Source organism: Salvia miltiorrhiza, chromosome 8, assembly GCF_028751815.1.
Source record: "Salvia miltiorrhiza cultivar Shanhuang (shh) chromosome 8, IMPLAD_Smil_shh, whole genome shotgun sequence".
Classification (NCBI taxonomy): domain Eukaryota; kingdom Viridiplantae; phylum Streptophyta; class Magnoliopsida; order Lamiales; family Lamiaceae; genus Salvia; species Salvia miltiorrhiza.
The window spans coordinates 50,078,569-50,094,262 of record NC_080394.1 but is presented as its reverse complement, the minus strand read 5'-3'; the positions used below and the strand labels follow the sequence as shown (position 1 = coordinate 50,094,262).

The 15,694-nt window shown below is 38.0% G+C and overlaps 2 protein-coding genes across 3 annotated transcripts; one reads left to right on the top strand and one right to left on the bottom strand.

The window, feature by feature from the left end:
• LOC130998872 (serine/threonine-protein kinase EDR1-like) lies at positions 1-4,067 on the top strand. Of its 2 annotated transcripts, none has more exons than XM_057924296.1 (10): positions 1-640; positions 919-959; positions 1,421-1,489; positions 2,173-2,273; positions 2,523-2,601; positions 2,683-2,781; positions 2,929-2,997; positions 3,126-3,175; positions 3,429-3,605; positions 3,682-4,067. In XM_057924296.1, the coding sequence occupies exons 1-10, from the start codon at positions 463-465 to the stop codon at positions 3,815-3,817; spliced, it is 999 nt and encodes a 332-aa protein (XP_057780279.1). In that variant the 5' UTR covers positions 1-462; the 3' UTR covers positions 3,818-4,067. The 2 variants fall into 2 exon arrangements, with proteins under 2 accessions (XP_057780279.1, XP_057780278.1); XM_057924295.1 differs by having other exon boundaries at positions 2,484-2,601.
• A 297-nt stretch (positions 4,068-4,364) lies between these two features.
• Positions 4,365-5,818, bottom strand: LOC130998873 (late embryogenesis abundant protein 47-like). Its single transcript, XM_057924297.1, has 3 exons — positions 5,575-5,818; positions 5,229-5,504; positions 4,365-4,928 (listed from the first exon to the last, which is right to left on the bottom strand). Exons 1-3 carry the CDS (start codon positions 5,737-5,739, stop codon positions 4,740-4,742), a joined length of 630 nt encoding a protein of 209 aa, XP_057780280.1. The 5' UTR covers positions 5,740-5,818; the 3' UTR covers positions 4,365-4,739.
• Positions 5,819-15,694: the final 9,876 nt, after the last annotated feature.

Genomic DNA, 15,694 nt, shown 5'->3' with positions numbered 1-15,694 from the left:
CTGTGGTACAGAATGATCTTCCAAATGAAGCTGGAAAAATGCAATTTTCAAAGAATAATATTATCACTGGCCGCCCTCCTTCACCTTTGATGTGGAAAAATCGCCATGCGTGGAATGAGGTCCCTAAGGAAAACGAATCTGGTTTTCTAGAAGGATCATTTGGGAAGAACAATACAGTATCTAATAAAGGGAATGCACCATCAGTCGTTTCCGGAAGTTCAAAACCACCAGCCAAAGCCTCTAAATTTCCTGAAAAACCTATTAATAAGTCTGCAGATAGACGTGACGGTTCATATAATAAAAACTTTACGTTAGCATCTGGTGAAAGTGACATGGTCAATTGCCTCCGGGGGAACAGATTTCATGTTGAATATAGTGAAACATATCTGAAGGGGGATTCGGAATCATTAAGAAGAAAGAACCTAAACTAGAAGACAATGGGAATTGTCATCACCAGGTTGCATGAGGACAAGAAAATATGCCCGACAGATAAGCATGGGAAATATGAAAATGACGGGAAATGAAGGTGCTAGCCATTTACTCAATCTTGGTGGTAATTATGCTGATACAGAGATTGATGATGTTGGTGAATGTGAAATCGTCTGGGAAGATCTTGTCCTCGGTGAAAGGATTGGACTAGGTATTATAGCTACCGGCTTTTGTTATCGCTTTTTATCTGCTGAAACATTCTTTAGTTTTAAATGTCTTGAAATCTTTCTTTGTTCTCATGATCTGACCTGTTGTTGCACATCCTGAAACTGTAATCAACTGTAATCACTATCTTCATGCTTAAGTACTGGCTACATCTGTCTTCTCTTTTTTGTGTTGCTTTATTATCTGTTAAGTTCTGTAGGTGTCCTTCATAATTTCTCTCGTATTTACAATTTTTTTCTATTCACATTGTACTACCTTCTCCAGGTTCCTATGGAGAGGTCTACCATGCTGATTGGAATGGCACTGTAAGTGTTCTATATCATTTTGAACTTTTCCAATTATTAAGAACATATTGGAGTTATATCCCCATTTAGATCTGATATGAACCGAACAGGTTTTAAGGGCATAGCAACACTGTCACCTTATTTGCATGATAAACAACCCTTGCTTGTTAAGACCTGATTAAGCATTGTAAATACATGGCCCCTGTTGAGATAAGTGAAGAGCAATATGCTCCACTGTTTTGTAAAACCACACTTTGGCATTTATAGGTCTCTCTAATAGTGTGGGTATAGCTGGGTGGAATTTATGCATCCATCCATTTTGATACTTTTATTAATAGTTTTCTGGTTGGTAGATATACTGCCATGCTTAATTTGGTTTGAAGTTTCAAATTGATGACATGTCCTTTTATTTTACTCGAACAACACGGTCATGTCATTTTTTAAACATATTGAACCCTAACTCTGAATTGTTTGGTTAATAGGAAGTTGCTGTGAAGAAGTTTCTTGACCAGGATTTCTCAGGTGCTGCATTGGACGAGTTCAAGAGAGAAGTAAGGACCTGCTTTCCTTGCCTGTAAACTTCAATTTTACACCCCCCACAATAACCATAAAAAGTTGTAGAAAATCTAGAAGACCTCAAAATTACTCCCTCCGTCCGCCAAAAGTATTCCACTTTGGCCGGGCACGGAGTTTAATAAAATGTGTGATGATATTGATGTAGTGGAGAAAGGGTCCCACCACTTTATGAGATGTGTGGTTGAGATTGAATTTGAGGTGGATTTTTTGTAAATAAAGAGTGTTTGTAAGGATAAAATATAAAGGTGGATGGTGGGACCATGGCTTAAAAAGGAAAGTGGAATACTTTTTGCGGACGCCAAATATAGTAATTGTGGAATACTTTTGGCGGACGGAGGGAGTATCTTGTATCTAGGTGTAACTAATTACTGAGTTATATTGAGTCTACAACAATTCAACATCATGATTGGCAATATTGCATTTGCCCGTGCATGTCTTATTCCTCACTGGTTTGACATGAAAGGACATGGTAAACTTCCATAGAGTTAACAATTGGTTATGTTACCAAGTCACCTTTCTGTTTGCTGCTGTCCTCTGAGTTTCTGCTTAGAACTCTATGTAATAACAATCGTGTGCTATATTACTTCAGAAAATGTGGCTTTGGTATTTTAATTTATTTTTTCCTCAAAGAGAGATTAATCACTTCTTCTTATTCCAGGTACGGATAATGCGTAGGTTACGCCATCCAAACATAGTTCTTTTTATGGGGGCAGTAACTCGCCCACCAAACCTTTCCATCATAACTGAATTTCTGCCTCGGTATGTTACTTCACAACTGTAGTTGTTTTTTCCTATTCATTAGTCTTTTAAAGAAGCTTGTATATTTACTGAGTGGTCTTAGACATCTTGTAATTGACTTGCTTGATGTCATCTTCAAGTAAGTTTTCCCTCCTTATTTACTTAATTCGGCATGTAGTTATGCTTAAGCATTTATCCATTAAGGATCATGTATTCTTGTAATCATTTCAGTGGACCTCAGTCGTTCCTTTGTCATTGTTTGTTTTCCAGTGGAAGCTTGTACCGGATCATTCACCGCCCTCATTGTCAAATTGATGAAAAGATGAGAATTAAAATGGCTCTGGATGTGGTATGGATGTCGAACTTGGATATGTTTCTCACGTAGTTTTCCTATTTTTATTAATACAAATGTTTGGAGGTCATATTGTAGGCTAAAGGCATGAACTGCTTACACACAAGCATGCCGACAATTGTCCACCGTGATTTAAAATCTCCCAATCTCTTAGTGGATAATAACTGGAATGTGAAGGTATACCATAAACTCATCTCGAGTTTTATGAATTCAGTTAAGGTCATGAATTTATGTCTATTATTTTTTGTTACAAACGTAAAGGTATGGATAGATATTTAGCTATTTTAGTGCCTGAGTTTTAGTTGTCTATCAAATGTGATGCAGGTGGGTGATTTCGGACTGTCACGCTTGAAGCATAATACATTTTTGTCTTCTAAGTCTACTGCAGGGACGGTGAGTTCATTTTAGTTACTGCAGAACTAATTATGCCTTTATCAGCAATCAACGTAAATATGTGATATTTGTTGTTCTTTATTTAACATTTTTCTGTTTATGTATTTATTGACTTTTTTGGGGGGAAGCCCGAGTGGATGGCTCCAGAAGTTCTTCGAAATGAGCCTTCAAATGAAAAGTAAGTGTGCTTATATAGCCTTTCTACCTTTGCAATCATATCCAATATGTGAATTCCTATGCTGCTGCTCTGGTGTCGTCTGGTTCTATTCCCCTTTCGTCCAATGAAATGTTTAAATTCATCTTGGAATGATTTTGGAAAAGCTTTTGACAAGTTTGAAAAAGTACCTGCACTAATCATCATTAAATATGTGGCTTTTGTGGCCTAATGGCTCTAGAAGCAAAATCTTGAATCATGTTGTGAATTCTGACAGGTGTGACGTATATAGCTTCGGTATTATTCTATGGGAACTTGCAACACTCAAATTGCCTTGGAGCGGAATGAACCCTATGCAAGTTGTAGGTGCAGTCGGTTTCCAGAACCGCCGTCTTGATATCCCAAAAGATGTCGATCCTCGGGTTGGAAGGATTATATGGGAATGTTGGCAGACGTACGTGTGAATCTTTCATTATGTTTATCGCTTAATCCTTGTTCACGTACTAATTTTGCACCCGGCCTGATGCCAGGGATCCAAATTTGCGACCCTCTTTCGACCAGCTCTGTGTGGCGCTAAAGCCTTTGCAGCGGCTCGTGGTTTCTTCACATGTAGAGCAATCAACTTCATCTCTGCCACAAGAGATCCCAGTAAATTCTACACCTTGAGACTTCTTTCATTTCTGCAAGTGTGAAAAGTATAGCAAAATGATGTTTCCCTATTGAAGTGAATGGGATTTTGATCTGTAAATCTATGAATTGTGTCACCTGTACTGCATTCTTGTATAGTCAAACATAAGTCTTTTTGGCCCTCCAAAAAAAAAAACAAAAAACATTAGTCTTTTTCCCAAAAGGCCTAACTTCACTTGTAATGTATATATTGGTCATTTTGTTCTCGTTTAATATATTTTCTTCAATATTTGGTGCTTGCAGTCTTATCATTTCTGAGTCATACACTTCACTATCTTAAGCTGATGTGCAAATCCAAAAAAAAATTACTCAAACTTAATTGATTTCACGATTATTTTTCCTTGAAATTATTCAGATTCAGAAAAATTACTTTACTAATTTTTTGTTTCAAGATTTGGCTCAATTTAGAACATGTTTCGTTACTTTCAAAATTACTATTTTACCCATTTACCCTCTACAAATTTGCATTTCGTTTATACAAAATGTTGTAACAAAATGTGTGGCTAATTATGTTGACAATACAAAGTAGAATACAAATAATTTCTTATTCAACTATACATAATAAATACAATCACTTAGTCATTACATAGAAAAGATGTTCGATTATACAAACTTCAAAACAGTGATGAACAATGGAAGAAGAACAAGCCAAGGATGGCATGCATATATACTATATATATCAAATAAGCCAAATTAATAGTATATGTATAGATACAATTCCTTAAATAAATCTAAGAACTTTGTTGCATTCGTGGGCCACCAATTATTTGAGCAGTTTGTAAATGATGGCCTGGGAAATTTAGAGTTTATTTCTAAGTTGAACAAACGACAACAAAATGAGTTAGTGTATATATATATATGACCGAAAATCAAAGCAAAAGGGTAAAATTTGAGGTTTTGTTTAGTTAGTTTTGTTTTGATTATTATGAGAAGCATTAGTCTGGTTAAGCCTCGCCGCGGCGGCGACGGAGGCCGCTACGCCGCCCGGCCGGGTGCAAAGGTTGGGATCGTTCCTCAGCTCCGCGCCGATCACTCCCTCCGCGTCTCTGCGCGTCACCGGCTTGTCCGATGGTAGTTTTGAACTCGCATCCTACATATGCACTATATTTAGTACGAATAGCTTGTTTTGCATCCCTAACTTTAAGCAAAAAAATGTCTTTAACTTGACTTCTCTATTCAAAATTCCTAAACTTAATTTTAGCATTTTTCAATAAAATGTCCTGTTATATGAAATCTGTCGACGGGATGATGAGTCATCTTGCCGGATTCTTAGGTGAATTTTTTTTCCACCTCTCTCAATAAAATGACATCATTTCACCTACGAATTCGATGAGGTGAATCATCATTCCGTCGCCAGATTCATGCAGCGAAACACGAGATTGAGACGGACCGAAAGAATTTCTCCAAGCTTGGTCTTGTCCTCATCTCTAGGCAATCGAGCATTGCGAGTGGCGGCGGATTGAGCCGCGGCCGCAACGCCGCCGGGCACGATATTGGTACGGCCAGTTGCCCTGACCTCGGCGGCCTGTATAGCGGCGGCGTCGCTATAGTCGACGGGCCGATGGCCCGCCGTGAGAGCAGTAGCTTCGAGTGCTTCACCGATGGTGATTTCCCCTCGCTGCTCTGTCCGTGAGCCTAGTGGGCTTGATTGGATCTCCTTGATCCCCTTCATCAACAAACATTCATAATTTTATATAGGAAAAATAAAATAAAAAATGCAACCTAAATATATATACCTGAACGCCGACGGGTTCCTTCTGGCTAGCGACGGCATTACTATGAGGGTTGGTAGGAGTGGAGGAGCCTGAGGTGTTTTGTGCTTGTACATGGCTGGCTGCTTCTTGAGCATTCAATTCCCTAATTGTATCTAGAACATGTTTCACTGGTTGTTCTTGGCTCATATTTTCAACTTTGATTTTGATTTTTCAAAATTTGAAGAGATCTATATTTGTGGATATGTACATATATATACACATTGCATGGGTGCATGTACAAGTTGGTTATATAGGCTGTTTGTTTGAGGTAGGAAAACAACCAACTATGAATAGCCATTTTAGTTGTTTTTGGTGGGAAATGAAGGAGAGAGTGTGGGGCCCAAAAATTCTATGGAAATCAATAATCTTGGGACTTGGTCTTGGGAAGAATAGAATAGAATGGAACTAGCTAGCTACAATTTTTTCCTTAAATCACCTCTAACTTTTTCATGGAAATTAAATACATATAGCTCTCTTTCCACTAAGATAAATTTGAAGTTGGACTTATAATTTTTTCTCTTCTTTCATTACATGAGATTGTATGGTCGCAATCATTTTTTAAATTATTTTATTGCATGTTCCTCTCGAAATTAAGATTGACAGCTCAAATTATCATACTGTAATTTTGTTTTGATTTGGACTTGTTTGGGGATTGTGCTCCAAATATATCATGAATCAACATGTAAATATATAATTATTATATTTTGTAGATAATTTGTTGATTATGTATATATGTTGCAATGTTCTAAATTGGGTTTTCAATACGTATCCTTTTGAAAAATAAATATTCTTATTTGTCAAACTCACTAGAAAATGCAAGGTCTTTTGCTTATATAACCTTCACTAGATTTCCTCAACACCATTAAATATTTTTATATAAAGTACTAGTACGTCAACTCGTGCGATGCACGATAAACATCAAAATAAAATAATATTTAAATAAATAAACAAATATATATATATATATATATATATATATATATCGGTTAAGTGCACCAACTATCACTAACTTTGTCCGAATTTCATTTTTCCCATAATTTTAAAAAATTCCATTTTTTATCACAGATTGAATTAGTCGTTCATTTTTACCACGATTTTTTGCTTCCCTCAGATTGGCGCTGATGTGGCTCGCCGACACACGCCACACACGTTCCACCCGGAGATAGAAAAAATTGAGTTTTTTTATTACACCAAATATCACGAACTTTGCCCGAATTCTATTTTTCCCATAATTTTTCATTTTTTTTTCATTCTTCCCCTAATTCCTCTCTACCTTACTAAGTGTTTTTTTTTCATTCTTCACCCATCCAGGCACCCAGAATCCCATAAATCCATTCTTCAAAGTAAAATTATACAGGAGCAATCATCCAAAAGCAATAAAATATCATCAAAGCCTTGATATTAGAGTTTACAAAATAGCTCAATCAAAAAGACTATTATCAGTAGCTCAATCAAAAATTTCATCCAAGCGTTAATTACATTAGTTTCGCCAATAACATTACTTCCACAACTACTTCGCTTGGCTTTCTTGAGTTGGTAACTCTTTTGTGGTTGATGCTCGATCACTTGTATTTTCAGACCTTCCAGCACTTTTAGGTCCTCCACCTCTTGGTCTACCCCTTTGTCTAGGCGGCACAAAGTTCACACTATTTGCATCACCCACATGAAATCCCTAAAACAAAACAAACAATTAAGGAATATGTTCAAAGTAGTTCAAGATCTTATTCAACCAAAGCATTGTATAGTACTCACATGCAAATATATGTTTCCAGTTACTTCACTTTGTAGTACACCAACTCCACTTCTAGCTAGTGATCTCTCCTTCCTAATCTGAGTTGTGGATGATGAAGATCCACCAACTGTTGCAGCTGACCTTGTTGCTTCTGTTCTTTCGGATGAAGAAGTGATTGGATTTTTTCTCGGTCTCCCTCTCTTTCCCTATATAAATTCATATGAATAAGTGAGTGGATATTATTAGTTAAGAAATAAAGATGTTGTTGTGTTTGTAATATTATAAAAAGTAGATCACTTATAGGAACCTTTTGTGGCTTCTTTACCGCTTCATTCTTGCAACTCCTTGCATTGTGGCCTACTTGGAAGCACTTCTGACATGTCATTCTCACACCTAACTTCATCCCCTCAATCTCATCTCTATCCCTTTTCCTCTTTTTCTTTGGCTTTCCTGGAATAACTCAAACCTCAGGTGGCTTGACTGGCAATCCCACAACTTTAGGCCACATCTTCTCACCATTTATGGGTTCCATCCCATACTTATATGCTCTCAAATACTTATCAATGCTATAACATTCATGAACATAAGCATGTGCTTCTTCTTTCATGAAATTAATAGCTGATAAAGCATGAACACAAGGAATCCCAGTGATATCCCAGAGTTTACAAGTGCATGACTTATCCCCCAATGTCACTATGAATCTATCATCAAAATGTTGGACCTCAAATTTACCACCTAGTCCAGAATGAGCACAACATAATCTAGAGTCGTATTTGGCTTTCTCTAGTTTCTTCTTGATGTTCGGACACAATTTATCCCCCACTTTCGTATTCTCAACAGACTCGTCTCTCTCTCAATGCAACTCGTATGTATTCTAACATGTTAATAATGTGCTTTTCCCTTGCCTTAACAATATAACCATTAAATGTCTCACTGACATTATTATCCACCATATCACTATTACAATGAGTAGATACAAATACCTTGCAGAATCTGTGGTGATCTCTCTCCATGAAGTCATCATATGCTGCTTGGTTTTCTTGCCTCATCTCTTCAACTGCTGCATCAAACTCCTCTCTATAAGTACTTCTAACTACCCTCCAAAAGATATTCTTTAATGTCGCACCCTTGAATTGCTTTTTCCAATTGCAATACACATGCCGAGCACAATTTCTGTGCTCAGCAAATGGGGCCAGCTCCTTAACTGCATTTTGCAAGCCCTGTACAAGGAGATTTCATAACAGAATTTTAGATTTTCTCATAATCTACCTTAGTAACAGATTTCAGACTTCAAGTTGTAATTTGCAGATTTCAAATTTAATTCATAAAATGTGAGGTATAGAGTAATCAGTTGCTTTTTTCATAACCTTTAATTCAATGAATCAAATATAATAATGGCACACATACCATAAGGTCTATTGCAAAAGGATCAACAAAATAGAAAAGTAATCATAAACGGCTACTTGAGAATTGAGATGGGTTAGAAGATAAAGATATAGCAAAACGCATTCCAAAAATAAATAGCGGAAAACGACCAAAATGCAAATAAATGCATGCATGCATATAAACTACCACAACACCAACTATTAGGTAATTAAGCTTCTAAATGCTAGCTAAAAGTTAAACTACCTTCTCAAGAGCTTTCTCATTCCCCTTCACCGGTGCATCTATGTCGTCCTCCTCAAAATACGCCTCCTTGTTACCCTCATCGACATAGATCTAAGAACTTACATTGCGGTGACAAGTATTGCATCAAAAACATAACATTTTTATCATCAATAACAGGGTGGAAATCATGTGTTTTAGGTATCTTAAATTCCAAAGAACCCCAACTTTTATATCCTAACTTGAAGACTTCATCCTCTAAGTCTAAGTAACCAAACTTGTCAGGATCAAATCCTGATAAAACAGCAACCTCACCCCCAACATAGCAGCAAACAGATTTTCCTAATTTCATAAAATTACCACCATGATGCATGTACATTCCAAACATGTCACTGCAATGACAAATTACAAAACTTTAAGGAAGGACGATATAAGACATATCCATCAGTACAACTTAGATAATGAAGTATGATATTTAGCAACAAACAACAATCCCAACATAAAGATATGAACACCAACTTAAAGATATGCTATATTCGTGAAATACTAGCTTAATGTGAGCCTCTACATACATACATACTATTGTTCACAACACACCAATAAATTTGAGAATTTAAAGCCTGTTAAAATTCTTCTCAAAATCACACACACACGAGTATCAAACGCTACGCTCTACTTATGTATTTCAAAGTCAGCAAAAAAAAAGGTATATCACATAAAGCAATTAATGTAAATCTATACAGTGAAATGGATTGAGAAACCTCCAGAACTCAATTCACTTAAAAAGAAAAAGAGCCAAAGAGAAGGTGTGTGTATATATTTATACAATTTCAAACCCTGGCTCTCTTCTTCGAGCGGTTCTCGATCAAAGGCGCGGTGGTCTTGCCGTAGAGAAGAGGGGTGGCGTGCAGCGGTTGGGGCGGCGACTGGCGACGTCGCGGCGTGGAGAGAAGGGGGTGGCATGCAGCGGTTGGGGCGGCGACTGGCAACGCCTCGGCGTGGAGAAGAGAGGTGGCGTGCAGCGGTTGGGGCGGCAACTGGAGACGCCACGGCGTGGAGAGAAGAGGGGTTGCGTGCAATGGTTAAGGCGGCGACTGGCGACGCCACGGCGTGGAGAGAAGAGGGGTGGAGTGCAGCAGATTTTGGTGAAGAAGACAGCGAGAGCGATTTTTTTCTAATTGATATTAGGGTCTTTTCTGTGTGATTTTGTTATTTGAGTAATTTTAAATTAATATATATTCCACATCAATATTATGTGTAAATTTAAATTCACATCAGTGCCACGTCAACTTTCCGATCACCGGAGCTAAAAATCGTGGGAAAAATGAACGACTAATTCAATCTATGATAACAAAATGGATTTTTTTAAAATTATGGAAAAAAATGGAATTCGGGCAAAGTTGGTGATATTTGGTGCAATTAACTTTTTTGGCGCCGTTGCCAGGGACTGATTAGAAGTTACTTTAATATTTCCGATAGGACTTTATAGTAATTCAGGTTTTTGTTTATTTTCATTTTTCCTGTTCAAATTTATAAGTGGTGATTCTGTAGGTTGCGCATGAACACAAGATCTCATGGTAATCCTCTTTTCGAGTTTGATCCTGAAATCAACGCTACTTTGCGCAATCTCAAGAAGCAAAAGAATCAAGCTGAGTAAGATATGATGGCTACCCCTGAGCAAATTCAAATTCGAGCTCTGCAAGATCAAATACAAAAGCTACTTGATGAAAAGGCGGCTGCAGAGGCTCAGAAGCAACCCGCTATTAATGAGGCGTTCATACCGCAATATGTATACCATGAACCCCCACGAGTTAATGTTAACAATTTTGAGCTGAAAACGAGTTTGATCACAATGGTCCAACAGAGTCAATATGGTGGACATGCGAGTGAAGACCCTAATGATATTATCCATCTTCGTCTTTTTCCTTTCTCATTGCGGGATAAGGCGAAGTCGTGGTATCATACACTGCAGCTGGGAGAGAATACCGTGTGGGAGGATTTGGCTCATGCGTTCCTACGCAAGTTTCATCCGCCTGACCTTACTTTGAAATTGAAGATGGACATCGTGCAGTTTCAGCAGTATGAGGAAGAAAAGCTATCGGATACTTGGGAGCGATATCAGAAAAAGCTCAGAAAGTGCTCGAGCCATGGATTTGATGAAGGCACGCTCGTGATCATGTTCTACAATGCCTGCGGGGAACGTACACGGATGCATATGGATACAGCTGCAGGTGGCTCTCTACTCCAGAAAGGCAGTTCTGAAGCATGGAGCATTATTAATAGTATGGCTTCTACGAGCTACCGATGGCCATCATAGAGAATGCAATTGAAAAAGGTTGCAGCTGATTCCAGTTCTGATCCTATAGCAGCAATGGCTACACAACAAGCAGCAATGGTTACACAACAGGCAGCGATTTCTGTACAACTGGCAGAGTTGCATGAGAAGTTCAGTGGATTGACTGTTGGACATCCTGAACAAGCTGTGAAAGACCCATCGAGCATGGAAGACATTAATTTTATTAATGGTAGAAACTATGGGAATTTCCAGCGATGACAACCAGGAATGTATAGCAGAGGTCAGCAATATCAGCCGGGTCAGCTGCAGTTCCAACCAGGAGGACGCCCGCATCCGAATCTATCCTATGGCAACCCAAACAATGTTGTGCAACCTCCACCAGAATTCTCTATTTCTAGTGGGGGAGTGATAAATGAGCCAAAGAAAGATTCCATGGAAGACATGATGAAGCAGATGTTGATGAAGATAACTGGGATGGAGACAAATGTGGGGAATAAAATATCTAGTATAGAAAGTAATTTTTTAGCACTTTCCAAACAGGTGCATATGTTGGAGAATCAAGTTGGTCAGATGGCCAACCAAGCAGCTGCGCAGGACAAGCCGGGCCAATTCCCAAGCAACACTACTGTCAATCCTAGGGGCCAATGCAATGCTATTTTCGATGGCACTCTGTCTCCAAAAGATAGGAGGATGCGCAAGGAGAACGAACAACCAAGTGAGGAACCATACAAGGCTCCTGTTCCACTTAGGGAATACATCCCAAAGGTTCCATTCCCCGTAGGCTGATGAAGAGGGAGGTGCTTGAAGAGCAATGTACTGTGAAGCCGAGCAAAAATGTGGATGCCAAGGAAATCAAGTTGGAGATCTCCCATTGCAAGAATGAGAAAAAAGTTGTCAATCCCGAGAAGACAGAGCATAGACGTATAGTGGATGAGCTAGAGAGACTACTTGAAGAATCGGACCAGCGTGCACAGCCTCAAACTCTCTCAAAATTGCAGGATCCCAAGAAGAAAGAAGAAAAAGCAGTTGTTCACACCAAGAAGATGGGGGATGAGGATGAGAAAATCCCGCAGGCGAAAGCTGTGTGCACTAAGCTGCTAATGATGCTACTTTCAAAGAAGAAAGATCTGGGTAGCTTCACCATTGAGTGCGAGATTGGAGGAGAGCTCTTTCCCGAGGCTCTTTGTGATTTAGGGGCTAGTGTCAATGTGATGCCCATCTTTGTTTTCAAGCGGTTGGGAATTGGAGATCTCAAGACGACCTCGATGGAGATTCAGATGGCGGTTAGATCAAGAGTGAAGCCGAGAGAAAAGCTTGAAGACATCTTTTTGAAGGTTGACAAGCTTGTCTTCCTTACGGATTTCTTGGTCCTCGATATTCCTGAAGATGCAAATCCGTCGTTGATTCTTGGTCGATCATTCTTAGCTACGGGGCGAGCTATGATAGATGTGCCAAATGGAAGCATTATCTTTCACGCAGCTGATGCGCATGAGTCCTCTGTCTCTGTTCGTGTTAGGCGGTCTGTCACGCCAACTGCGTTTGATGTTCATTGAGGCCATGAGGTATCGTCGAGCTCTAGACGTTAAATTAAGCACTTGTTGGGAGGTAACCCAACCGTTTTTTTTTTTTTTGTTTTATTTTCCTTTCGTTAAGTTTCTTTTTGTTTCTTTGTTTTCTTTATTTCGGGGTATTAGTGCAGTGTTGAGCTTGAAAGATGCGGGAACTCGCGCCTTATTCATACCACCACCGTGGAGCATAAATTTTCTGTAAGTAGTGACACACATATCATCATCCCTCCAAACTTATTTTCGAACTTATGTTCTGTAATAAGTTTGGGGGAGGGGGTGAGAGTAGAATGTGTCTCACTTTTATCTTTTTGTTGGCTTTATTGTTTTATCTTGCTTGGTTGGTGATGTGTGTTTGTTTTGTTTTTGAGTTGATTAATGCTCCATTAGATTTCTGGTAAGATGCCAATGATGATTTCTGTGAAAAAAAAAATTGAAGTTTGATTTTCTTTGATGATTTAAGCATAATTGGAACTAATTTGCATAATTCTAGAGTGATTTTGACCTTGACTTTTAGACGTTGAATAAACCTGTGAGATTTTGAGCCATAGCTGTTTATCATACACAGTTTATTCTTTATTGTGAGTTTTGTCATGCATGTGGCGATCTTCTAGAACTTGTCATGGTTTCTGTGTTGAGGTTGTTGTTGTGCCCAGGATTAGGAGATGATTTTAGGCCATCTTTTGTTAGCCACATTTTTTTCCCAAAACACTGTCCTTAACGAAAAATTATCCTTTGTTATCTACTTTGAGCCTATTTAGCTTTTATTCTTTAGCCGGATGATAGGGGTGATGTAGTATATGGGAATCGTTGTGTGGTGAATATCATAGTGGGTTGTGAAAAAGAAGGGATGATATTGTGCTACTATTTACTCTTATAAGCTCTAGAAAGTTGTGAAAAGAAAAGTGAAAAAATAAATTATGAAAGAAAAAAAAAGAGAAAAAAGTGTGAAGTCGAGTGTTTATTGAGAAATTTGTTAGAAAATCGACTTTGTGTGTTGGAAATAAATGGAGAGCATAAAAGAGTGTTTAGTTCTGTTTTGTGATGATTAAATCCCTTGAGTTGTGTGATTATGGTGGCATAGTTGGGAGGAAGATGGAATTTTCCATACTTGATTTGTGAAGTTATAAGGTTGGTGTTCTTAATTGTTTTGAATCACTTAGCCTATATTTTCCTACCTTAACCAATGTCCCTATATTATAACCCAAAGAAAAAGACTTTTTTGATCTTAGTCCTGGCACACTGTTAGCGATGAAGATTGTATACGATTGGCAAGCTTATGGTAAGTGATCTACATTGCATTGAATTCGATGAGAGTATACACGTCCCGTTCCATCAAATTGAGAGTTAAGTGATACACATACCTTGTGAGATTCAATTGTTTGGAATGTCAAGGTTGATTTTGCTATAGGTTGTGTTTATTGGTGAATTTTGTGCTTAATTATTGAGGATTTGAGAATTCTATCATTCTTTATCTTTCGGAGGCATCGATGAGCTAAATTTCTTACTCATTCGTGGTATTGATTGTGTTCTTCTCATTATTCGAGGATGAACAATGGCTTAAGTTTGGGAGAGTTGATAACACTCATGTTTCCATGGTTTTTAGTGTTCATATGATGTCAATTTTATAGGGAATTGAGTGTTGGATGATTGTTTTGTGCTTAATTTGCTTTATCTTGTAAATATGATTCTTACTCAAACTTTGAAGGAAATTTCAGGTTTATTTAGTTCGAATTTGGAAAACCTGACTAAAATAGAAGTTGTAGATCATCCCGATACGAGTTTGTGAGCAGAAACGGATCATAAATCGGAGTTTGGATGAGAAAGTTATGACCAAAACAAGAAAGTCGCGCGTAGTAGTCAAAACTCGGCGGTCAAACTCCGTTGACCGCCGAAATGTGCATTTGGAAGAAGAAAATCGGCGACCAATTCGGCGGGCGCCGATTTGGTCGCCGAAGTCTCTGTCTCACCTTTAAGCTTCGTCCGGGAAGCTCGGCGGGCGCCGTTTTTGATGGTTTTGAAGCCCCAACTCGGCGGTCAACGGGTTGACCGTCGAACCGGTGTTGTGCACGGTTTTTTTCAGTTTTTCGAGTTATTCTGGGTTTCAAACATTGTATTTTACCTTGACACTTTAAATAGGTCCTCTTTTGTTCTATCTAGGGTTCTACACATTACATTCTAGCATTATAGCTTTAGCTTTACATTTATTTTCAGTTTTTAAGGCTTGGATCAAGATAGAAGATTCAAGCTGCTACAATTGTTCTTATTCGGTTTTTATATAATTCAATTCTCCCAATTGTGTTCTTTTTAATTATGTTTATGCTTTTTTTTTATTATGTCTGGCTAGTTTCGTTTAGCTGATTCTAGGGTTTGTAAATAGTTGATTGAATTTATGTGATTTATTTGTTAATACCTTTGTGCCTTCCAGTTTATGATTCATAATTCCTGGTGCTTGAGTTCTTGTGAATTATCTGATCAATAGTTTGCATGTTTAGCTATTCGGTTTGAGACCGAGCGGAGATAACTGTTTAGCGGATTCAGAAATGTATGATATGATTTTAACCTTGAGACCTAGTGGAGATAGGTGGATCATAGGGAGCTATTCTTAAGAGCTATTGGGAGTTAATAGATTTTCTTGAGACCTAGCGGAGATAGAGAATTTACTAATCTACGATCGTTGTTGCTCTAGCGAGAGTGATTGATTAATTAAGTGATCTCTCATCATAACTAGATTAAATTGGTACATAGGATTAATCGATTAATCAAAATATATAAGAAAATGCAAATTAATTTTTTCTAAAGTAATATAATCCCTGCCAAATTTCTTAATAAAGAATTTGAATCTAAGAACATATAAAGTTCAACTTTGTATTTTCAATTATTGAAATATCAATTAATTATTTT

Coding starts and splice junctions, on each gene's coding strand:
- LOC130998873 (XM_057924297.1), bottom strand. CDS start 5,739: ATGAGCCAAGAACAACCAGTGAAACATGTTCTAGATACAATTAGGGAA. Junction 5,505..5,574: donor AGGAACCCGTCGGCGTTCAG/GTATATATATTT, acceptor TTGTTGATGAAG/GGGATCAAGGAGATCCAATC. Junction 4,929..5,228: donor AGCTTGGAGAAATTCTTTCG/GTCCGTCTCAAT, acceptor GTGCATATGTAG/GATGCGAGTTCAAAACTACC.
- LOC130998872 (XM_057924295.1), top strand. CDS start 463: ATGAGGACAAGAAAATATGCCCGACAGATAAGCATGGGAAATATGAAA. Junction 1,490..2,172: donor TGGACGAGTTCAAGAGAGAA/GTAAGGACCTGC, acceptor TTCTTATTCCAG/GTACGGATAATGCGTAGGTT. Junction 2,274..2,483: donor ATAACTGAATTTCTGCCTCG/GTATGTTACTTC, acceptor TAATCATTTCAG/TGGACCTCAGTCGTTCCTTT.